The sequence below is a fragment of the Colobus angolensis genome, unplaced genomic scaffold (genome assembly GCF_000951035.1).
Source record: "Colobus angolensis palliatus isolate OR3802 unplaced genomic scaffold, Cang.pa_1.0 Scaffold532, whole genome shotgun sequence".
NCBI classification, from domain to species: domain Eukaryota; kingdom Metazoa; phylum Chordata; class Mammalia; order Primates; family Cercopithecidae; genus Colobus; species Colobus angolensis.
The window spans coordinates 1,102,519-1,128,854 of record NW_012118844.1 but is presented as its reverse complement, the minus strand read 5'-3'; the positions used below and the strand labels follow the sequence as shown (position 1 = coordinate 1,128,854).

The 26,336-nt window shown below is 37.3% G+C and overlaps 1 protein-coding gene across 4 annotated transcripts in view; it reads right to left on the bottom strand.

The window, feature by feature from the left end:
• The window catches only part of MCF2 (MCF.2 cell line derived transforming sequence), a 132,154-nt gene that overhangs the window by 66,134 nt on the left and 39,684 nt on the right, over positions 1-26,336 (bottom strand). For all 4 annotated transcript variants that reach the window (XM_011961032.1, XM_011961033.1, XM_011961031.1 and 1 more), the window contains exons 2-4: positions 7,945-8,013; positions 3,027-3,141; positions 1,816-1,906 (exon numbers count right to left, since the gene is read on the bottom strand). In XM_011961032.1, the coding sequence (XP_011816422.1) occupies positions 1,816-1,906; positions 3,027-3,141; positions 7,945-7,969 (231 nt within the window). In that variant the 5' untranslated portion in view covers positions 7,970-8,013. The remainder of the gene's footprint in view (positions 1-1,815; positions 1,907-3,026; positions 3,142-7,944; positions 8,014-26,336) is intronic.

The window sequence follows — 26,336 nt, the reverse complement described above, 5'->3', positions numbered from 1 at the left end:
AATGCTTGTGATTTTTGCACATTAATTTTGTATCCTGAGACTTTGCTGAAGTAGAAAACCCCATCGTCTCAGCCCAAAATCTCCTTAAGCTGAAATTTTACATTTTTCTAAATAACATTGCATTTATTTGTCTATTTGTAAGCCAGTTGGAAAATAATAGAAACCATCACCAACTGGAATTCTGGACATTTCAATTCTTGCTCTGGCTCTTTTGGTTACTTAGATATTTGACCTTGGATTCATCACATAGCCATTCCAAACTACACATAATGTGATTTCATCATCTATAAGACAACTATAGTGATACCTACCTGCAGTACTTAATCAGGAAATGAAAAGAATCAACAATACTTAATAAATGTGAATGCTTTTGAAAAAGCACAAATATGCTATACAAAGTCAAGTTTGTTTCTATTTTATTTTAGTAATTTGAGTATATCTAATGTTAACTCCTGTCTCTACTGCTAATGATTAAACACCTCTGTTAAATAAACAGGAAACCAGCTGGGCGTGGTGGCTCAAGCCTGTAATCCCAGCACTTTGGGAGGCCGAGACGGGCGGATCACGAGGTCAGGAGATCGAGACCATCCTGGCTAACACAGTGAAACCCCGTCTCTACTAAAAAAAAAAAAATACAAAAAACTAGCCAGGCGAGGTGGCAGGCGCCTGTAGTCCCAGCTACTCAGGAGGCTGAGGCAGGAGAATGGCGTAAACCCGGGAGGCGGAGCTTGCAGTGAGCTGAGATGCGGCCACTGCACTCCAGCCTGGGCGACAGAGCAAGACGCCATCTCAAAAAAAAAAAAAAAACAGGAAACCACTGTTTGCTTATTTGTCCAAAAGGAGAAATAATTCATTCTGGATATCAAAAGAATAACGATCTTACTCATTTTACCTTGTGAGTGCTAGAACATTGGCTTGGAAGTCCAACAACCTAGATTTTTGTTTTGCCTTTGCAACTAAATCAACTTCTTGTGGTGGGTGTGACTTCCTCAATTAGTCAGGAGACGAAGTAAGAATTTCAGATGGCTGGCAATGTTGGAGTCTCAAAGAAAAAAAAATATATTGATTCCCAGCTATTCTAGTCCGATACAGGAAGTTGGCCACAGGGCACTTCCACAGAGAGCCCCAATCTTGCCAGCTCAGAAGGAGTCTGGGGATTCCTCATCTTCCTCCTCATCTATGAAAGTGAAGTGTCAAACAATTTCGTGATATCCTTGTGAGCCTAAAAGCGTAAAAGATTATCTTGGTCATGGGCAGAATTGTACCTCTCATTGTTTTAATTAGAGAAAATGTTTCTCTCTCTGGGTCTTGGGAAGCTGGGGACTAGATACCAGTTGGGGAGATATATCATTTTATATGTGACTCATCTCCCTACCCTATCCTAGGATAAAACAAATCTAGAAAGTTGTACACCAAAATGTTTAAAACTGCTTATTTTGGGGTGGTTGGATTACTGTTGTTTTAAACTTTCTTCTTTATACTTTTTCACATTCAATAAGTATGCAACACATCTATTTCCACTAAAAAAAAAAAGGTTCCATAAAAACTTACCTTGTTCTGAAAGGCACATAGAACCATGAATCTCTTCTCACTCATAACTGGAACCACAAACCACTCAGTCATTCTTACTAGGTTTTATTTTGGGTAGAGTTATTTATCTTAGTGTCTGCTACAACCTCTCCTTCCACTTTCCTTCCTCATATTCCATCAATTTTTATTGTCTCCATCACTACCAAAGTAATCTATACCTCCCAAAACAGAAAGTGTAATATAAAACAAAAATAAAAAGTTATCGTATAATGCATAGATACTTACTGAGATTTTTTGGAGAGAGATTTTAAGAGAAGACCACGTATCCAATCTTCGATCCAGAATAATGGTAAACTGGGAGTCTGGTCCATTTTGCCTGAATGATAAGAAGAAATAATAACTTTTTCTTAATAATAATGCAAATTTGTTATATATGTCTTCATTCTATTTCTGATTATTTCATCTACATTTGATGTCTTGACCGAAGACAGAATTGGAATTGGAAAGCTATCATAAAGTACTATCTTAGAAAACTAATTTGAAGACATATTCCCTTACTCACTATTTAAAATTTCTTTTGCAGCATTAATGTCAATCTTTTATATAGGAAAGTGATAGTGTAATGAAGATATGTCACTAAAATTGATTTGGAATACTGTAATCTCGGGTGTGGGAAAACTCAAAAGATAACTGTCCTTCATGATATCAGATTTAACTTTCCATGTAATTCATCATGAGTCAATGATCCATTCACTCATTCAAAATCACACTGCTAAATCTATTTTTCTAACTCTGCTCCTGAGGAAATGCAGTTTAATGGAAAATATAACTTCTATTTGCCCTAAAAAGATCACTTTCAAGCTTCAATAGGTACATTGTAAGTTTCATTTTCTGGATTTGATTTTTGTTCATGAGACTTGGAATTTTATCATCCTAGATTTGTGTCCTCTTGTTCTTCAGGGTTAGCAACTAGAAAATGCTTCCTTTGAAAATTTTGTCTTTAATACACATAAAATCTCTAAGAAACCTTTTGAAACTTTCCATTTTAAAGCATTCTAGTTCCAAATAATTTTTAATATCAAGACATTCCTCCTAGTATCTCCCAGTACCACTATTGAATCTACTTAAGATTCAGTCTTGTGTTACATTCAGAAGAAATGAAAAATGGCTGTCCTCACTCTTGGCTGGTAATATTTCCTTTTAAGCAAATTAAAGCATATATGTATGACCATCATTCTCTACCTATGTTCTTTTCCGTGGGAACAAATACTCCTAGATCCCCAATTTTATTTTCATAGATCCTCAGTATAATTTTTGTAACAATTTAGATAGCTGCCAGCTTCTCCTTCTAAGTTGTACTTCTTATCTACTTTGAAGTTAAGTCAGTTGGTTATTCACCATGATAATAATAGCTATATTAAGCCATTTTCCTGTTATGACATTCAGATGGATATCTGATATAAAGCGAATTGAAAAAACATAATGAAATACTATACCTTGCAATAGATGTCAGGTAAGTAAGTACTTTTGCTATTACTTCCTCTGGTATACATCTAAAATTACAGTTTTCTGGAAATGTAATGATCCAAGCATTGTCCTTTCCCCGGCCACCTACAACAATAGAAAAAAAATCAACTGAATTAAAAATGTATGTAACAACGAGGCAGGGAAGAAGATTTTAGATTTGAATACTGTTTTGCAGCAACACAACTTTTTTATAAAGATGATGATCTCCACATAAAACCAAAATGGCTCCAAGTTCCTGACACTTCAAGTTTAAAAGGTGGCAGAGTAGTTTCTCAATAAAAAAAATTAAAAGAAAGAGAGTAAAATGAATGAATATAGTCAGAAGAAAATGTCATGAAATGCATATAATAAATACAGTTGAAAATGGCTGATTCCCCAATCTGGACAACCAAGGGGTTGGGAAATAACTCTTTCTATACCAATGAGCCTAAATTCAAAATAAGTGAATGATGGCTTGACAGCAAGTGGAAAACTTGATTTAATCGATCTCTTAGTGTCATGGTGAGCAGGAAAAGATACAGAGCACCCTATAGGAAATAGGTGATGGTCTAATGCGTTTATGGAAGAAACAACAAAAGTAATGATGGCAGGAATGATATAGGAATTGTATTAATGCAAAGAAAGATCACAAATTATCTGTGGGTTAAAATTCAATGTTCAGTCTGGGTAGGGGTCCAGGGAGAGGTGTAGGGTTGTGGAAGCTCCCCGCAGACCCATGCAGCCATTAACCTGGAGCAGTGGCATCCAGCAGTATCGTGACCAAGTGGGTGACCTTGACCCCTGGAAAGCATGGATCCCAGGGCTCATAGGTGAGGCTGCCCTAAGCCCATTTCCATAGGAACCAAGAATAGTGGTACTGTCATAGGGGTTCTTGGGGAGGGAATGGCTGCACTGTCTCTGGACTTTCATTTCAGTCTCTCCCCTGTTTCTCCATCCAGCCCAATAGACCTCTATGCAGCCTGAAGGATGAGAAATATTGAAAATGAAAGCCATCTAAAAGTGCAGAGATGAGCCTTACATGTGTTTCAGATTCACATCCGCAGCCAGTCTAGCACTTACACAGAGAGTGAATGCTCAATAAATATTAAGTGCTAAATAGAATTTGAAGAATTATTTTAGGAGGAAAGTTGCAAGGTGGCCTTTGAATGTAGCTCACTAATAGAAATTTTTTTAGTTCAGTTGTAATTTTTATTTGGCTGAATTTAAGTGAATAAAGATGTAAAAATATTTTCAATTCAATCTGCAATAAAAATATGACAATATAAAAGGATATAGGCCGGGCACAGTGACCCATGCCTATAACCCCAGCACTTTGGGAGGCCGCAGCCAGAGGATCACTTGAGGTCAGGAGTACGAGACCAGCCTGGCCAACATGTTGAAACCCTGTCTCTACCAAAAATACAAAAATTAGCCAGGTGTGGGGGCGCACGCCTGTAATCCCAGCTACTCAGCAAGCTGAAGCAGGAGAATCGGTTGAACCTGGGAGGCAGAGGTTGCAGTGAGCCAAGATCATGCCACTGTACTCCAGCCTGGGCGACAGAGCAAGACTACATACATCTCCCTGCCCCCCGCCCCCCAAAAAGAAAAAGTATATAAAATGGAATCATAACAATACTCAACCCAAAAGAAGACAGAAATGGAGGAAAACAAAGAACACATGGGACAAATGGAAAAATCTACCATCTCATTATTTGTATTTTGCTTTTATAAGATCATAAGATGGTAGATTTAAATCCATCCATATGAATAATCACACAAAATGTCAATGATCTAGGCACTGCAATTAAAAGTCAAAGATCATCAAACTGGATAAAAAGAAAGGCCAAATTATATGCTGCCCACAAGAAACACACGTTTTAAATATAAAAGTACAAATGCATTAAAAGCAAAGGATAGAAAAAGATATACCATGACAGTGCTAATCAAAACAAAGCTGTTTAATATTTGACAAAGTCGATTTCAGAGTCAAAAATATTATCAGATATTAAAAGGATCATTTGATCATGATAAAGTGGTCAATTCCTCAATGGGACAAAATCCTAAATGCTTATGCACCTAATAACAGAGCTTCAAAATACACAAAGCAAAAACTGATAGAGCTGCGAGAAGAAATAGACAAATTCACAATTTTAGTCAGAAATTTCCCCACCCATCTCTCAATAATTGATAGAACAAGTAGACAAAGAATTTGCAAGGATATTGTATACCTGAACAACAGTCTTAACCAACATGACCTAATTGACATTTCTAGAACACTCCATCCAACAAAAGCAGAATACACTTTCTTCTCTAGTGCACATGGAAAAAGATCAAATTAATTATTTGCCTCAATATTTACCAGGGGAAACTTGAGAGAGAGTATTCATTCCCAAATTATTTTTAATCAAACTAGTCCAAAGTATTAAATCAAAGGGTTATTAATCTTCACTATATGATATCCTAGAATTAAAGAGTAGAGTGAAAATAATCATTGAGAATAATGGCATCCACAGAAGAGTTTTTAAGAAACTCAAAGGAGAAATTGTACAATTCTGAACCAAGAGATTTAGTGAATCTTTAAACAAAGGGCCTCTATAGGTAGAGTATGGTATAGAACTAGTAATATAAATGATATGTAATATATAATGTAATAAATATCTTAAATATAACATAACTACATACTTGCCAAGCAAGCTAGTGAACACTCTAGTTAAGGACAGAACCATCTAGCACTTAGGCAAACTATACTTATCAAAGGAAAGGTGGCAAGGCTCCTATAAGAGTTAATTATCATTGACTAATCTATAAATGATTATTACCACTAAACACCTACAAGTACCGTCCTAGGTAGTAAACTTGTGAGAAGAGATCAAAAGAGATATTTATATTCCAAATTGGAAAGTTTTAATTATTTTTTACCATTGGGAACCCTTTCTTCAAAGGAAGCTATAGGCAGATGCATTTTTAAAACAAATACAAAAAGCAGTTAAGGAAGGAAAGGTGTAGAGAGGGATCTGGACGGGTGCAGCAAGCCTTGAGGATGGTTCTATTTAGAACACAGTTTGGAAAACATAGATAATCTTAAGTAAAATCTCCAAAACTTAAAAGTGAACCTAACATACTGCTAAATTTACTGACACTGTCACACATTTATGCCACTTATAAAATAAAACATAAAGCCATATTAATTAAGTCATCACTAATTCACAGTTACCACTAATTAGAATCATTTTTAATTAAGCTTTATCATAGGTGTAATTATAATCATTTAAAAGCAGAGGCCAGGCTGGGTGCGATGGCTCATGCCTGTAATCACAGCACTTTGAGAAGTCAGGATGGGAGGATCGCTTGAGGCCAGGAGTTCAAGACCAGCCTAGGCAACACAGCAAAACTCTTTCGCTACAAAAAATAAAAATTAGCTAGGTGTGGTGGCACACTCTTATAGTTCCAGTGACTCAGGAGGCTGAGGTGGAAGGTTACATTGAGCTATGATCATACCACTGCACTGGAGCCTGGGCAAAAGAGCAAGATGCTGTCTTTAAAAATAATAATAATGATAATAAAAGCAGAGGCCAGATTGAAGTGTCCAATTAGGATCACTTATAAAGTAAAAGCTTGTTTAGCAAACTGAGCATGTAGGTGCCATTTTTCCGAGAATTAATTAAACTATTTAGAAGGAATAAGATAGTTTCTTATACTCTCAATACCTAAGAAGCACTCATCTTTATAAAAACAATGTATTAATATATACCGGTAAGTTTTCTTTATCTGTTTAATATGATAAATATAATACTTAATGATATAATTCTAATTACTCTAATACCTGAAAGTAATTTGCTTGTTTTTAAGCAAAACTTTCCCCAAAGTCTGACCAGAAGCTAAAGGGGCAGGATGGTTTACCATAGTTATGTCTCTAAAAATGTGTAATGCTATTTAGTGGCATTATTCACCACAGCCAAATGGTAGAAGCAACCAAAGTATCTATCAATGGATGAACAGATAAACAAAGTGTGGAATATACATAATATGGAATATTATTCAGCCTTAAAAAAGAAGTTCTGATACATGCTACAACATCGATGAAACTTGAAGACCTTATGCTAAGTGAAATAAGCCAGTCACAAAAAGACATATACCATATGATTTATTTACATCAGGTACCTAGGATAGTCAAACTCATAGAGAAAGAAAGTAAAATTGTGGTTAACAGGGGCTAGAGAGAGGACGGAATGAAACGGGGAGTAATTGTTTAATGGATATAGAGCTTCAATTTTGCATGGTCTGAAACTCTGGAGATGGTGGTGGCAATGGTGGCACAAAAATGTAAACATACTTAATGCCGTTGAATTGTACTCTTAAAAATGGTTAAAATGATAAGTTGTATGTTAAATTGATTTTACCATAATTGCTAAAAATTATATACAAGTGTATATACATATTTAAGAAAAATAAACTTTCTTTATAACGTGTAAATGAAATCCTAAAAAAAAATACTTAGTGCATGCTGATTATTTGGTGTAACTTGCCAGCATTTGTAATACACAATTGAGTAATCAAAGAAGCTATCTCAGCTGCTCCCCTCCCACCCAGCCTGCACCCACCTAGGAGACATATTCTACTTTTAACTATCATAGATTTCTGAAGACTCGTCCGAAAGTCAAATGTATAAGAGTGGTAAGGTCGTTTTTACTCATATATCTAAAATGCTTAAAACCTCCAATTCTTCTCTAAATGTCCATTTGTTTAGCAACTAGGTGCACAATGTATAAATGTTTATTAAAATAGTGCTTCTCAAATGAATACATATAATAGCTCTATATATAGAGCGAGAGCTATTTATATAATAGGTACCAAACTAACTGCTAATCAAGTCATATATCTGGACAATATATAAGAAAGTTTGCTTACCAGACAAGAAGGCGATGTCTTGCATTAAGAAATGGCTGATGTCTTTTATACGGAGGAGCAGATCAGTTTCTATGACAAACAAGAAAATAGAAGAAATGACACACATGTTAAGGTACAGCCTTACATGATTTTAGACACATGTTTTCTCACTGTGTCTAAAATTATTCTGGGAGTCCCACAGGTCTGTGTCCACAGACACTGCCGATCTCTTTCCTCTTCTCAACTACATGGCAAAGAAATCACATTCGAAAATATCACTGAATAAAGAGAACCAGTGACCTACTTCTCAGAATCTATGCCCAAAACATAAACTACTCTCCCTCACCAGAAAGCCAAGGACAAGGGCACAAACTCCAGGACATTCGGATTTATCTGAAGGGTAGATGCTCACGGGGAGACACTGTAACAGACTGTCTTCTACTCCTGATAATGCCTTTCATTCTACAAAGCTTTATTAGCAATTACAAAGCGCTTTTTGGATTTTTTAATCTTATCAAATCCTCAAAAAAATCTCTAAGGTAAGTATTGTTATCCCATTTACAAGTGGTTAACCATACAGGCTTCTTAGTCTAGATAGACGTGGATTCAAATCCAGCTTGTTGCATTTACTGGCCACGCAAACATGGGCAAGTTAGTTAGCCTCTCCAAACCTTAGTTTCCTCAGCTATAAACTGGGCATAATGATATCTACCTCACAAGGTACCATGCAAACGAAATGTGAAATACCTAGCATAATGGTAGGTGTTCAATAAAAAGTAGCGCATTAACTCATTTTTTATCATTACAGATGGAACAATGTCCATGCATTGTTCAATGTGCTTTGATTGTCCCAGATCTTAAGTGTTAACTTACAATGCTCAATTCTACTGAACTCTATAGGGGCCAAAAATCAAAGTACACTACCTGCCTCTGGTCCATGAACAAGGATAACTTTTTAAAAGAAAATGGGTCATCAAACTAGGCTATTTTGGCTTGTCGGTTTTAATGCCTGTGGTTCCACATCTCTTACTGAAGCCATATTTTTCACCTGCTCTCTGATACAAAGTGCCTTCAAATTCCTGGTCTCTGGTGGTGTCAGGCTGATGATGCAGTACCCTTCTTAGTGCTCTTCAAATCACACCACATGGATGTGGTTTATAAAAGACAATCCTCAAGGGAATTTTTTTTTTTTTGAGACGGAGTCTCGCTCTGCCGCCCGGGCTGGAGTGCAGTGGCCGGATATCAGCTCACTGCAAGCTCCGCCTCCCGGGTTTACACCATTCTCCTGCCTCAGCCTCCCGAGTAGCTGGGACTACAGGCGCCCGCCACCTCGCCCAGCTAGTTTTTTGTATTTTTAGTAGAGACGGGGTTTCACCGTGTTAGTCAGGATGGTCTCGATCTCCTGACCTCGTGATCCGCCCGTCTCGGCCTCCCAAAGTGCTGGGATTACAGGCTTGAGCCACCGAGCCCGGCCGGAATTTTTAAAAAAACAAGTTCTCAATGGTTCCATAATACACAGTGGAATAGGTTATCTGTTATAGACAATCCCCCAACACATGATTTGAAACAAAGCAATTTTAATTGACGTTTATTTTCATAAGATACATGCCATTACAAATATCTAGTTTGTCAAGACATAAAGTCATTTCTTAAAAATGTCTTGTAATTTTACATACTTAGACTCGATATATTTCAGACCAAGGCATGCACATTTACACTCGCAGCTATTCTTTCCAAGCTAGATGTTTAATCAGATAAAAGAATGTGTTTATAACAGCTACAAACATGTGTCACGTATTGACATTTTTAGACATGGAGCCATGGAAGAAGGGTGAGAATGAGGTTAATACAAAAAATACAAGAACTCTCTCTCCCCTCAGGAGCCTGCAAAAGTGGCAATAGCTAAAACGTGTTCTACTTTTTAAATGAGAGAGCATCAGACATAAAAATATTCCTACATAATAGGAGACCCAAATTCCTCCCTTGCTTTGATCAGTAGGAACAAGGATAAAGACAAATTGATGTATTTTATGTCAGGTGGCAGATCTGGAAGTATTAATATGTACGACTTGATTCCTCTGATACCACTTAGACTCTTGCAGAGCTATGGAAACTACGTCCACTTACTCTACAATTTAAGCACTCAGGTAATGAGAGAGGCTTCAGGACACAAAATAAAAGTCTGTGGGCTGGGAGTGGGAGCACCAGGGCCTAGTGTGGGCTTGACCACTTAGCTGCTCTGTAATTTTCAACAAGTCACTCCCCACCCCTCACCTCATTACCTCCATTTTATTTTATGTTTCTTATTGAGGTAAAATATGCATATACAATTTACCATTTTAAGTGTACAGTTCACTGGTAATAAATACATTTATATTCTTTTTTCCCCTTCATCCTCTCCCCTCTACCCTTCCCAGCCTCTGGTAACTACCAATCTACTCTCTGTCTTCATGAGATCCATTTTTTTAGCTCTCACATATTAGTGAGAACATGCAGTATTTGTGTGTCTGTGTTTGGCTGGCTTCACTTAACATAATTGCCACCAGTTCCATTCATTTGGCTGCAAATAAGAGGATTTCATTCTGTTTTATGTATGAATAACATTCCATGGTGTATATATACCATATTTTCCTTATCCATTCATCTGTTCAATGGCACTTAGGTTGATTCCATATTTTGGCTGTTGTAAATAGTGCTGCAATAAACATGGGAGTGTAAATATCTCTTTAATATATTGACTTTCTTTCTTTTGAATATACACCCAGAAGTGGAATTGTTGGATTCTATGGTAGTTCTGTGTTTTGTTTTTTGAAAAACCTCCATACTGTTCTTCACAGCAGCTGTACTAGTTTACTTTCCCACCAACAGTGTGCAAGAATTCCCCATTCTCCACACCCTCACCAGCATCTGTTATTGCCTGTCTTTTTGATATAAGTCATTTTAACTGGGGTGAGATATGTCATTGTAGTTTTGGTTTCCAGTTCTCTGAGGATAGTGATGTCGAACACTTTTTCATATTATGTCTTCTTTTGAGAAATGTCTATTCAGATCTTTTGCCCATTTTACAAATTGAATTATTTGGGTCCTTTGCTGTTGAGTTGTTTGAGCTCCTTATATACTCTGGTTATTAATCCCTTGTCAAATGGATAGTTCACAAATATTTTCTCTCATTCTGTGAATTGTCTCCTCACTTTGTTGCTTGTTTCCTTTGCTATGCAGAAGTTTTTTGGCTTGCTGTGATCCCATTTGTCTATCTTTGCTGTGGTTGCCTATGCTTTTGAGGTGTTGCACAAAAACTCTGCCCAGACCAATGTTCTGGAAAGTTTCCCCAACATTTTCATCTAGTACTTTCATAGTTTCAGGTCTTCAATTTAAGTCTTTAATGCATTTTTATTTGATTTTTGTGTATGGTGAGAGATAGGGATCTAGTTTCATTCTCCCACATACAGTTATCCAGTTTTTCCAGCATCATTTATTGAAAATATTTCCTTTCCCCATTGTAGATTCTTAGCACCTTTGTCGAAGATGAATTGGCTGTAAAAGTATGGATTTGTAGCTGGGTTCTCTATTCTGTTCCATTGGTCTATGTGTCTGTTTTGAGCCAGTATCATGCTGTGATTGTTACTACAGCTTTGTAGCAAATTTTGAAGTTACGTAGTATAATGCCTGCAGCTTTGTTCTTTTTGGTCAGGACTGCTTTGGCCATTTCAGGTCTTTTGTGGTTCTATATACATTATTAGAATTTTTTTCTATTTATCTGAAGTATGCCCTGGAATTTGATAGAGATTGCATCGAATCTGTAAATTTCTGCAGGTAGTATTGTCATTTTAACAATATTAATTCTTCCGATCCATGAGAGTGAAATATCTTTCCAATTTTTTGTGTCCTCTTCTATTTCTTTAATCAAATTTTATAGTTTTCCTTATATAGATCTTTCACTTTTTTGTTAGATTGATTCCCAGGTATTTTATATTTTTGTAGCTATTGTAAACGTGATCAGATTGTTTTCTTCGGCCGGGCGCGGTGGCTCAAGCCTGTAATCCCATCACTTTGGGAGGCCGAGACGGGCGGATCATGAGGTCAGGAGAACGAGACCATCCTGGCTAGCACGGTGAAACCCCATCTCTACTAAAAAATACAAAAAACTAGCTGGGCGAGGTGGCGGGCGCCTGTAGTCCCAGCTACTCGGGAGGCTGAGGCAGGAGAATGGCGTGAACCCGGGAGGCGGAGCTTGCAGTGAGCTGAGATCCGGCCACTACACTCCAGCCTGGGCGACAGAGCAAGACTCCGTCTCAAAAAAAAAAAAAAAAAAAAGATTGTTTTCTTGATTTCTTTTACAGATTGTTTGCTGTTGGTGTATATAAATGCTACTGACTTTTGTACATTGATTTTATATTCTGCACCTTTACTAAATTTGTTTATCAGTTCTAACAGTTTTTTGATGGAGTCTTTAGGTTTTTCCGGGTACAAGATCATGTCATCTACAAACAAAGCTAATAAGCCTTTTTTCTTTCCAGTATGGATGCCCTTTATTTCTTTCTCTTGCCTAGTCGCTCTGGCCAGGACTTCCAGTGTTATGCGGAATAAAAGTGGCAAAAGTGGGCATCCTTGTCTTGCTCCAGTTCTTGGCGGAAAGGCTTTCAATTTTTCCACATTCAGTACAATATTAGCTGTGGTCATTACTCCCACTTTAGGAATGAGGGCAGTACAGTAAATGCTGTTTGTTGTTGTTGTTGTTGTTTGAGACGGAGTCTCGCTCTGTCACCCAGGCTGAAGTGCAGTGGCGCGATCTCAGCTCACTGTAAGCTCTGCCTCCCAGGTTGACACCATTCTCCTGCCTCAGCCTCCCAAGTAGCTGGGACTACAGGTGCCCCCCACCATGCCCGGCTAATTTTTTGTGTTTTTAGTAGAGAAGGGCTTTCACCCTGTTAGCCAGGATGGTCTTGATCTCCTGACCTCGTGATCCACCCACCTCGGCCTCCCAAAGTGCTGGGATTACAGGCGTGAGCCCCCGAGCCTGGCCAGTAAATGCTTTTTAAGGTACCTTACATTCTATGAGATCCAACAACGTGTAAAATCCATAGGTGTAAAAACAGACTGATGTTCTCTCTCATAAAATGTAGCCCACAACTGTGCCAATAAAATAACATTTCCATACTAATGAAAAAGGATGAAATCATGGTTATAAGAGAAAATATTACCACTTTAATAAATGATCAAGTTCTGGGTTGGAAACAGACTGAAGGGGAAGGAGATAACACAGGAAAGACAACAGAAGACACACAGTTATCAATTGAGCAGCTGCAAGGGACAAGGTAAGATTGTTGCTGAGAACAAAGAGAAACAAAATACTGACTTTAGATAAAGTTGTGACATTGAGTTACACCCAGCTTTGTAGCTGACCCTCTTGAATTTCCACATAGAATTTTTCCTGAAATATAAAAGTGAGAACAAATAATTTATAATGCTCCTATTGCTGACCTTGTAAATGCATTGACTGAGAGCATGAGAAATAAAAAGGCTCGATCATCAAAGCTGGATCAAGTCCACATTACAGCATGTTCCTTGTTGACTAGATTTACATTTGATAGGAAGGTTGTCAAGCTGTCCTATGTAGAAAACTCACTCTACTCACAAATAAAAAGGATCCATTCTCCTTACATTGAACTCGTTGCTAAGCCCAAAAAAGAGCTGACTTAGAAGCCAAATAAAGGGCTGTAACTCGACAGGTAACCTGACAAACACCCTTTAAAACACCCTAATGGAGCAAATCTTCATTTTAAGACTTCTTCTGAAAATCCATGTGCTTGTACAATCAAACACAATCAGACACAAATTGAAATCAAAAGTCAAAAAAGCATTTCCAATTAATTCATTCCTACATATGATCCAAAAGCAAAAGAGTCCAGCAAACATATCACTAATATTTATTGTGCTATTTAAAAGGTAGTTGTGCCAATGAGGATCCAAGCTTAGAAATCCAAATATGAATTTTTAAAGTTCTAAAATGTGTGGAAATAAATAATTGATTTAGAAAGGCTCACAGAGAGAAGGAAGGTATACCCATCCAATCAGTAGCTCCAGTCTGGCTGTGTCACTTGTAAAAATGCAGAACATGGATCACTTCAATACAGCATGTACTTTAAAGCTTTTAAAGATTTATTTTGCATTCATTCACCTTTTAAACCAATATGTATTGAGTGTCTACTATATGCCAGATTCTGTTCTAAGCTATGTTTGGACAGATGTTCTGAGAAAATACAAAAGTTCACAATCAAATAAGTTTGTGAAATACTAGGGGTTAAACGCACTGCAATATTTCCTAGTAAATACACATGTACACATTGTGACTCCTTGGGTATGGGTCATGTAAGCAGTGTTTCTCAAACCTATTTGATCAGGTTTGGTCAGTCAGTTTATTGGTCAGTTGGTTGTTGGTTGGCTGGCTTTCCCCCTCAGAGAGAGACAGAAGACAAACAGAAAGCAAGAGAGAGAGCTATAAAGACTCTGTATGAAGAAGCACTTTGTTCTAAAGTCAGAACTATCTGTAGATGAAATGACTTTCACGGAAGATAGACAACCCCTTTCCTATCACTAATAGCATTCAAACAAAGGCCAAGCTGCTCTGTGGTAAAGATAAGAGAGGAAAATCAGGCACATAGTTGGTTGGAATAGATTATCTTTTAGAATAACATTTAATGGTATATTCTCAGTGACAGTAAGTGATTCTAGGAAAAGAAAGCAAAAAAAAAAAAAAATCTATATACTCATCAGTTTGGAAGGGGTCAGTAAGGGAGGTAGGAGGAACTTAGATTTTATGTTCCAAATTGCAAATTAATAGAATTCTGAATCATATTCATTTGTTTTGGGATTTGCTTATATTTTTTACCTTAAGAATATGTAAAAGTTCATCTTTAATATTCAAGAGTCCTTTATAAGAAGGAAGAGATTGGGGACTTAAGTGAATATTGTTCCTTCAGTAAGTTAAATTGGATTAAGCAATGTGGGGTTTTTTTCCCGTAATGAATGATTTCCTTGTGAAATTATTTTCAGCATGGAAATCAGTGTGTGCAGATGTGTTGTTAAATGCTCCAGAAAGATTATAGAAAATCTATGTAACATCCTATTGTCTCATTGTGTGACAACACAGAAATTAACTTCACAAATGTAAAATAAAAATTTCCTGACAAGCAGTTATTAACAAGGAAACCTTCTTTGGTAACAGTTCAAGAAACTTGAAATTTAAGATACTTTATGAATAGTTACAAATAGAGGGCCAAAATTTTTTAAGCCTACCCTGTCAGAGTAAAGCCTCTGCTAAAAAAAGATGATTTTTTTTTTTTTTTTTTTTTTTTTTTGAGACAAGGTCTCACTCTGTCGCCCAGGCTGGAGTGCAGGGGTGTGATCTTGGCTCATTGCAACCTCCACCTCCTGGGCTCAAGCCAAGTTCCAACCTCAGCCTCCCAAGTAACTGGGACTACAGGCGCACACCACTATGCCCAGCTAATTTTTCTATTTTTTGTAGAGATGGGGATCTCCCTATGTTGCCCAGGCCAGTCTCGAACTCTCGGCTCAAGTGATCCTCCCACCCTGACCTCCCAAAGTGTTGGGATTACAGGAGTGAACCACCATGCCTGGTCAAATGATCTTTTAAGAACTACTTCTGGCCAGGTGCGGTGGCTCACACCTGTAATCCCAGCACTTTGGGAAGCCGAGGCAGGTGGATCACGAGGTCAAGAGACGGAGACCATCCTGGCCAACATGGTGAAACCCTGTCTCTACTAAAAATACAAAAATTAGCTGGGCGTGGTGGCACGTGCCTGTAGTCCCAGCTACTCGGGAGACTGGGGCAGAAGAATTGCTTAATCCTGGGATGTGGAGGTTGCAGTGAGCTGAGATTGTGCCACTGCATTCCAGCCTGGCAACAGAGTAAGACTCCATCTAAAAAAAAAAATTAAAAATTAAAAAAATTTTAAAAAAACTATTTCTCTGAGAGTCTTTGCCTCCATGATTTGAATACATATCACCATTCCAGGAATTTAAACTATACTAAGTGTATTAGTTATTCCTATGTGGTTAATGATAGTTTAAAATTTAAGTAAATTGGTATCTATAAGCTTTCCCATTTTATAGAAAACATTTTTTACTTCAGATCCCAGAGTGTAACAGCAACAATTCCAACACTTGAGCTTTATTTCACAGCGACGCTCTCTCATGTCCATTTATCCAACCTCTCTGGTGTTTGTATTCATACACAATGGAAGAATATGAGTTCTTAACCAGGCTGCACACACACGCCATGTCATCCAAGCACTACAGAGCCATAGCAAATAAACTACTTAAAAGAGCAAATGCCTCTATTCTCACATGGTTTCCTAAAAATAAATAAGAGGTAAAAACAGCACAAACAAATAAAAATAGAAAGCGAAATGTCAGCCAGAAAGACACAAAAATGTCACTTCCATGGCAATAAACTCGTTGCCACCACCAATATGAAAACAGACTGAGAAAGAGTAGTAAATGAACAATAGCTACCATTTGCTGTGCAACTAGTATTAACCAGGCACTACACAAGGCACTTTATATGCAGTTTCTCTGGTCCTAACAACAATCCCCCAAGGTTGATATTAAATCACTTATCTTGCAGATGAGTTAACAGGCTCAGGGAGGCTACCATTCATGCTTCATTCATTCATACCATTCATACATACCATTCATTCAAACTTCTCTTATTCATTTGAAAGACTCATACTGAACAAATGCCAGGTGCCAGGCACTGTTCAGATGCAAAGTAGAATCTAGTAGGAGATTCAGCAAAGCTTTTACCATGTCATCTATGTAGTTCCCTAACCTTCAGATAGGTCATCTAAAATCTGTACTCAAAAGGTTATACCCAAATAGCTCTAATGCAAATTACTAACTAGATATGACTCCATAACCTCCCATTTTCTTCCAGGATGGGTTTCATCCCAAACCATACCAAGAATGTTTATAAACTATCTTCTGAAAGAAACTTCATTACTTTTACAGCCTGAAATTCTCAACAATGATGCTTACTTTTAGCAATGATTTATTTGAAAGTTCCCTATTTCTGATGTGCATGACAGATAAAACTAGGTTTTGCTTGAGTCTTAAATCCTGTGCAAGGCAGATGGGATTCTATGTGTGTATTTTTTCCCTTTCAATCTGAACATCAGATACTCTATACCATCTGTAAATAGTAATGACTTAGCACATGCAATAAATTGAAGTGTTGTCTTGACAAATGTTATGCTTTAAAAGGTGGAACAAATAAAAGAGTAATTCTGAAACCATCACAAATTCCCATTGGACTACAGTAGAACAATCTATGCAGTGCTTTGTTCTGCAATAAAAGGTACAATATAAAAGACAGGCATAATTCTGTGCTAACAAAATAAAACCAAGATTCATATTAAATCCTTTTCCTGCTAACACCTACTGGAGCCTCCTTCCAATCCATTGTATAATTCAATTCACCAACTATCCACTGGATTCTCATTTGCTCCTCTCTGCTAGGTGCTGTGGCCCATGGGAATACAAACAGAGTTCCTCACCTCACAAAGCATAAAAATTAAGAGAAGATAGAAATATATACAAACTACTGGACATAATATAAGGCAGGGTATAGTACATGCCAGAATAGAAATATACAATATTAAGTATGGAGAGAGGAGAAATGATTACATCTAAATTGAGGATGAGAGAAAAGGGAAGGTTTAATAGATCATGAGACATGTAAGCTGGGCCTTCAAAATTGATTAGGATTCAAATACATGGTCAGGGGAATAGAGAGTGTCATCCCAAGTGAAAGAAACAAGGCATCAATATAGGAGTAGGTGAAAGAATCAGGGACTTTATAGGGACTGATATGGTTTGATTATAGAGATAGGATGATCGAGTTAAAGCTAGAAAGCAAGACCAGAAGCAAAAAATGTAGGATCTTGCATGCTGCCAGAGGAGGAAAACAGGCTTCTTGAAAGCCTCTGATTCAGCATCACTGACTTAACACAAAGATGTTGTCCAGGCAGTCAACCCCTACAACAGAATGGCAGGGATATAGGAACTGGTGGCTTCTATAGTGAATTAGCTACTAACTTTTGATATAACCTCAGGCAATTCACCAAAGATTCCCTATGACTCAGGTTTTGTACAAGCACGCATACAACAAAATGTGTGGGAAGGAGAAGGAGAAAGGAAAAGTAGGAGGAAGGCTCTCTCTTATCAGTTATAAAACTCCAAACAAAGCTTGACCTGAATACTATTCTAAGATGCTAAGTACTATTCTATTCAAATGTTAACATTTCTGAAATCTGGATGTATCTTAGATCTGAATGCCATCATCACATTTGATTCTGTTTTTCATTTTTCTGTCCAAAATCCTATATTAAGTACCTTAGAGCCAGGCAAATACAACTATAAAAAAAGAAAAAGAAAATTCAAAAAATAAATTCCCATTTTTTTATAACTGACATGTGTATGACACATATGTATGTAAATACATTTCTTGTAATAATATTAGCCAGGAGTTCAACTATGTTCGAGTCATGTGAGTCCACCTCATAAACCATCTTACCTGGAATAGTCTTGGGGAACCCACTGCTCACAGTCACTTCCCCAAAGGAAAAAGTAAAACTCTCTATTTATAAATGATGTGATCTTGTATATAAAAAACACTAAGGAATTCACACGCAGACAGACACACACACAAAAAAAAGCTGTTACAACTAACAAATTCAGCAGGGGTGCAGGATACAAGATCAAGATAGAAAAATCAATTTTATTTCTATTGTATAAAGCATAAATGCAAAACATACTCTTAAAACTATAAAATATTATTGAAAGAAATTAAATATCTAAGAAATTGAAAGCCAATCCATGTTCATATCTTGGAATATAATACTATTAAAGTAGTAATACTCCCTAAATTGATATACAGATTGAAAAGAACCCCTATAAAAATTTTAGCTCACCTTTTTCTTACAGAAATTAACAGGTGGAACCTAAAACTCATATGGAAATGCAAGGGAGCCAATTTAACCAAAACAGTCTTGAAATAAAAGGACAAAGTTAGAGAACTCACACTTCCCGATTTCAAAGCCTAGTACAAAGCTACAATAAACAAGACTGTGTGTTACTGACATAAGGATAGACATAAAGATCAACGGAATAGAATAGAGAGTCCAAAAAAATAGCCCATATATTGAGGGTCAGTTGATTTTTTTGTACAAATTAAAGGGGTACACGTAAAATTTTGTTACATGTATATAATGTGTAGGGATCAAGATGGTATTTAAGGTGTCCCAAGTACAATACATTTCTGGTAACTATAGTCACCCTACTCTACTACGAAACATTGAATTTATTCCTTCTAATTGTATGTACCCTTTAACCCACTTCTCTTCACCTTCTCCCTTCTCCAAATTCACACTTTCAGTCTCTGTTATCTGTCTTTTCATGGTCTACCTCCATGTGATGAATTTTCTAGCTCTCACATTTAAGTAACAACATGCAATATTTACCTTTAAACCTGGTTTATTTCACTTAAAATAATGACCTACAGTTTCATCCATGTTGCTGCAAATGACATGATTTCATTTTTTATGACCAAATATTATTCCATTGTGTATATATGCTGCATTTTCTTTATCCATTCATCTGTTGATGGACACTTAGGTTGATTCCATATTTTTCTATTGTGAATAGTGCTGCAATAAACATGTGAGTGCAAGTATCCCTTTTGTATACTGATTTCTTTTCCTTTGAGTAGATATCCAGTAACAAGATTGCTGGATGAAATGGTAATTGTATTTTTAGTTTTTGGATAAATCTCAATGGTCTTTTCCATAGTGACTGTACTAGTTTACATTTCTACCCACAGTATATAAGAATTGCCTTTAAATACTTGTTAAATACTTGTTTTGTGGCATAAAACGTGGTCTATCCTGAAGAATGTTCCATGTGTAGATGAAAAGAATATATATCCTGCAGTTATGGAATACAATTTTCTATAAGTGTCTGTTAGGTCCATTCAGTCTAATGTACAGAATTTTTTACTATTTTTTAACTTTTATTCTAGGTTTGGAGGTACATGTGAAGGTTTGTTACATAGACAAACACATGTTGCAGGGGTTTGTTGGACATATTATTTAATCACCCAGGTTTTAAGCCCAATAGCCAACAGTTGGGTTTTTTTGTTTGTTTTTTGGCTCCTCTTCCTCTTCCCATCCTCCCCCTCAAGTTGACCCCAATGTCTTTTGTTTCCTTCTTTGTGTTCATAAGTTCTTATCATTTAGCTCCCACTAATGTACAGTTTAAATCAAATGTTTCTTTGTTGATTTTCTGGCTAGGTGATCTATCTAATGCTGAGAGTGGGGTGTTGAATGCCCCACTATTATCGTATTGTAGTCTATATCTCTCTTTAGATCTAGTAATACTGGCTTTATGGTTCTGGGTGCTTTACTGTTGGGTGTATATATATTTAGAATTGTTACATCCACGTGCTGGATAGATCCATTAATTATATATATAATGACCTCCTTTTTCTTTCTCCAGTTTTTGTTTTGTTTTGTTTTTTTACTGTTTGTTTGTTGTTTGTTTTTTGTTTTTTTTTTTTTTAGGCAGAGTCTCTCTCTGTCACACAGGCTGGAGTGCAGTGGTGCGATCTCAGCTCACTGCAACCTCCGCCTCCCAGGTTCAAGTGATTCTCCAGCCTCAGCCTCCCAAGTAGCTGGGACTACAAACACAAGCCCCCACTCCCGGCTAATTTTTGCATTGTTAGTAAAGACGGGGTTTTGCCATATTGGCCTAGGTGGTCTCAAACTCCTGACCTCAAGTGATCTGCCTGCCTCGACCTCCCAAAGTGCTAGGATTACAGGCATGAGCCACCGTGCCCAGTTTTTTTGTTTGTTTTTTTTTTTAACTGTTTTTGATGTAAAATCTGCTTTATCTAATACATGTACAGCTACTCCTGGTCACCTTTGGTTTCCATTTGCATGGAATATATTTTGTCCATTCCTTTACACTGAGTCTATGTGTTTCTTTACTGGTAAGGTGAAGCCATACAGGCTTCTGTCCTTCCATTCACTTAAGGCCCAAGGGATCTTTAATCAGCTTGTGGTGAATGTTGCCATGCCTGGGAATCACCCTCCAGGATAGCAGATTCCCCTCTGGCCCAGGGCATGTCCAGAAATGCCCTCCCAGAGGCAAGGCCTGGAATCAGGGACCGCATGAGCCCTCCTGGTGCTCCATCCCACTGTGGCTGAGCAGGTACCTAAAGTGGAAGACAGTAAATTCCCCTTTACTTTTCCCTCTCCTTTTCTCAAGTATTAGTCTCTCCCCATAGCCATCACAGCTGAAGATGTGCTGGGTCTCACTTGAAGCCATCACATCTCAGAGTTTCCCCCAAGGCCAATGGCATACTAAATGGGTATCACAGCTGGTTATTCAGGGCCCAACGTCTCTTTAGTCAAGAAGTGATGGATCCTACCTGAATAGGCTTTTCCCCTTCAAGGCAGTGGGCTCCGTTATGGCCCAAGGTGTGTCTAGAAATGCCATATGGGAGCTAGGGCCTGGAATGGGGGCCTCATGACTCTGATTGGTGCCTTATCCTTCTGTGGCTGAGCTGTTATCCAAGATACAAGACAAAAGTCATCTTTACTCTTCCCTCTCCTTTCCTCAAGTGGAAGGAAGAGGTCGCTTTTGGAGCTGCAAGCTGTGTTGCCTGGGGTTGAGAGACAGGTGGCACAAGCACTCCCTTAGCTTCCCTGGTTGGTGTCTCAGTAAAGTCACATGTTCCCCAAGTCCACTGACTCTGAACCCAACTCCGCACTAGGACTTGCAGTCCTTGTGGCCTAGACTGCCTTTCAAAGTTATTGAGGGTCCCAGAGCACTTCACCCCATGGTGGCGAGCTTGCTGGAACTCAAGTTCCTACTGCTGGTATAGGTTATTCCCTTCTGGCTGAAGCTGGTCTAAATGCTCCCTTTATGGGTGGGCATCGGCTGAGTGCAGCCCAGTTTTGCTTTCCACTGTGACTAGGGCAGCACTGAGTTCAATGCAAAGTCTCACAATTTCTGTGCTCTCCCTCTCCCAAGTGTACAGATTTCTCTGTGCTACAGAGATGTGGCTACTGCAGGGCAGTGGGGGAGGGATGGCATTAGCAATTCAAACTGTCTTTCCTACCCTCTTCAGTGCCCCTTTCAGTGACATGAAGTTTAAACCTGGTATTATGAATGCTTACCTGATTTTTGGTTCTTATGAGGTGCTTTTATTATGTAGATAGTTGTTGAATTTGGTGTTCCTGCAGGGGGTATGATTGGTGTGACCTTCTATTCTGCCATCTTGCTCTGCTCCTCAGATTAGTATCTGTGTCTCTTTCTCCTTTGTGTGTTTGCTTTATCAGTGAGTTATGTGTTTTCATGTGTTTTTATAAGGGTATTATAATCTTTTATCTTTTGATTTTTGTGGATACATGGTAGGTGTGTGTATATATACATAATTATATATTAAAATGTATATATAAATATATGTATATACACAAACTATATATACACATATATGTATATATATGGTGTGTGTATATATATACACACACACACACACACACAAAGCACATGAGATATTTTGATACAGGCATACAATATAAAATAAGCACATTATGGAGAATGGAGTATGTATGCCCTCAAGCATGTATCCTTATTACAAATAATCCAATTATCTTCTTTAAGTTATTTAAAAATATACAATTAAGTTATTATTGACTATAGTCACTATATTGTGCTATCAAATAGCAGGTCTTATTCATTCTTTCTTGTTTTTTTTGTACACATTAACCATCCCCACCTCCCCCCCAACACCCCATGCCCTTTCCAGCCTCTGGTGACCATCCTTCTACTCTCTATGCTTATGAGTTCAATTATGGCAGTAAATGTAGTACTTGTGTGTCCAGGTTCATTTCCTTTAGGGCCAGTCTGGTGGTAGTGAATTTCCTCAGCATTTGCTTGTTTAAAAAATACATTATTTCTCCTCCATTTATGAAGGATAGTTTTCTGGATATAGTATTCTTGACTGATATTTTTTTTTCTTTTAGCACTTTACATGTGTCATCCCATTCTCTATTGGTCTCTAAGGTTTCTGCTGAGAAATCTGCTGTTAGTCTGATGGAGTTTCTTTTACAGGTGACTAGATACTTTTCTTTTGCTCTGGCTAGAATTCACTCCTTATCTTTGACCTAAGAAAGTCAGAATACAATGTGCCCTGAAGAAGACCTTTTGCATTATATCTTCCTAGAGATCATTGAGCCTCCTGCATCTGAATACCTAAAATCTCTTGCTAGGGTTGGAAAGTTTTCATCTATTATTTCTTTAAACAGACTTTCTAATCCCTTCATTTTCTCTTTGCCCTCAGGGATACTGATAATTCATTTATTCAGTAGCTTTATTTTGTCCCAAATGTCCCAAAAAATTGCTTGTTCTTTTTTTTCATCCTAATCTCTTTATTTTCTCTATCTGGGTTATTTCAAAAGACCTGTCTTCATGTTCTATGACTCTTTCTTCTGCCTGATCTACTGTATTGTTGATGCTTTCAAATGTATTTTGTATTTCTTTCAAGCAATTCTTGAGTTGTAGAATTCCTATTTGGTTCTCTTTTAAAATATCTATCTCTTTGGGTCACCGCTGGGTCCCAGGATAGTGTGCAGTCTGTTAAAGGCTGAGACTGCAAATAGTGTCTTCATGTAACCACTCAAGACTCAGAACAGGTGTGGGTCCTAGTGCTAGTTCCTTCCCTGGAGCAGTTCCATCTCATGGTCTCCTGGTAACTCCTTATGTTTGTTTCAGGCTTTGAGAAGAGGCCTCTTCCATGGCCAGGATTGCATGATTCCAGGGTGGGGATGTGAGCCACTGAAAGTCTCTCACTTAAACCTTCCCTGTGTTGGGAAGTCACTCCTAGCTCCCTGCCAATCCCAGCCAAGCAGGTTGCCTCTCTTCCTTCTCTTTCCTTGATTTTGGTGTTTCCTGTCACTCTTCTGTTGAAGTTCAGTGTTCCTTCTTGGATAATGTATCCAAAATGTATGATTGTCTATACACTATTTTGGTTTTTCTAAGTGGAGGGCACAAGTATGAAATGTTTCTATTCAGCCATCATGATGCCTCTCTCAAATGACTTTTGACAAGAACAAATAAATTCATTGGGAAAAAGAACAGTATTTTCAAGAAACAGTGATGAGAAAACAGGATATCTACATATGTCATATGTATATATACATATATATATAAATTAACTAAAAGTGGATCAAACTCCAAAATATAACAGCTAAAACAACTAAAATATTAAATTATAGAAGTAAATCTTTGTGACCTTGCATTTGGCCAAACCTTCTTATTTATACATTACATCAAAAGTATAAATGTTTAAAATTATATAAATTGGGCTTCATCAAAATTAAAACTTTGTGCTTCAAAAGATACTAAGAAAGTGAAAAGATAATGTACAGAATAAGACAATATATTTGCAAATCATGTATCTGATAAGGGACATGTATCTAGAATATAAAGAATACTTATAAATCAATAACAAAAAGACAAATAATTGAGCTAAAATGGGCAAAATATTAGAATAGACATATCTCCAAAGAAGATAAACAAGTGGTCCATGAGCACATGCAAGGATGTTCAACATCATTTAGTCATTATGAAAATGTATATCGAAGCCACAATGATACCACATCACATCTAAGAGGATGGCTATAATAAAAAAGATGGACAAGAACAAGCGTTGATTAGTATGTGGACAAATTGGAACCCTCATACATGTAAATGTAAAATGTTATAAAATGTAAAACAGTTCAGCCCCTATGGAATAGAGTTTTGCAATTCCTCAAAAGGTTACACATAGATTTACCATATGTCCCAGCAATTCTACTTCTAGGTATACACCAAAGAGAAATGAAAACATATTTCTACACAAAAACATATACACAAATGTTAATAGCCACATTATTCATAAAACCCAAAAGGTGGAAATAACTCAAATATCCATTAACTGTATCATGAATAAACAAAAGTAGCATATCCATACAGTGGAAAATTATTTGGCAATAAAAAGAAATGAAGGACTAATGCATCCTACAACATGGATGAATCTTGAAAAAAATATGCTAAGTGAAAGAAGCCAGACACAAAAGACCAAATATTGTGTTATTTCATTTCTATGAAATGTCTAGAATAAGCATAGAGAGAAAGACAGAAAATAGGTTAGAGATTGCTTAGGGCTAGGGGAATCAGGGAGCTTTGGAAAGAATAGCTAAAAGGTACAGGGTTTCTTTGGGGAGTAACAAAATGTTCTAAAATTGATTGCAGTGATGGTTATAAACAAATGTGTGAATATGCTAAAAACATTTAACTTAAATGGGTAAATTGTAATGTATGTGTATTATATCCCAATTAAGCCATTACCAAAAAACTCAAGGAAAAATCTGGTATTTATAAGAAAAAAGTTCATTTGAACGATGAATGTACTTTTTTCCACTTATCTTTTCAAAAGGATTTAATTATTTTAAAAAGAGATATGAAAGAGAAAAACACCAAAAACATAAGAAGTAAGCTACACTTTTGGAAATGTATGCCAGGGAAAAAAGACTGCAATGACATCGCAGCACCAATATGTTATATTTGGGGACTATCATATTATACTTTAAGTTCTAGGGTACATGTGCACAATATGCAGGCTTGTTACATATGTATACATGTGCCATGTTGGTTTGCTGCACCCATTAACTTGTCATTTACATTAGATATTTCTCCTAATGCTATCCCTCCCCCTGCCTCCCATCCCATGACAGGCCCTGGGGTGTGATGTTCACTGCCCTGTGTCCAAGTGCTCTAATTGTTCAATTACCAACTATGAGTGAGAGCATGTGGTGTTTGGTTTTCTGTCCTTGTGATAGTTTGCTCAGGTTTCCAGCTGTATCCATGTGCCTGCACAGGACATGAACTAATCCTTTTTATGGCTGCATAGTATTCCATGGTGTATATGTGCTGCATTCTCTTAATCCAGTCTATCATTGATGGACATTTGGGTTGGTTCCAAGGTTTTGCTATTGTTAATAGTGCTGCAATAAACATATGTGTGCATGTGTCTTTATAGCAGCATGATTTATAATCCTTTGGGTATATACCCAATAATGGCAGCACTGGGTCAAACGGTATTTCTAGTTCTAGATCCTTGAGGAATTGCCACACTGTCTTCCACAATGGTTGAACTAGTTTATACTTCCACCAACAGTGTAAAAGCGTTCCTATTTCTCCACATCTTCTCCAGCATCTGTTGTTTCCTGACTTTTTAATGATTGCCATTCTAACTGGTATGAGATGGTATCTCATTGTGGATTTGATTT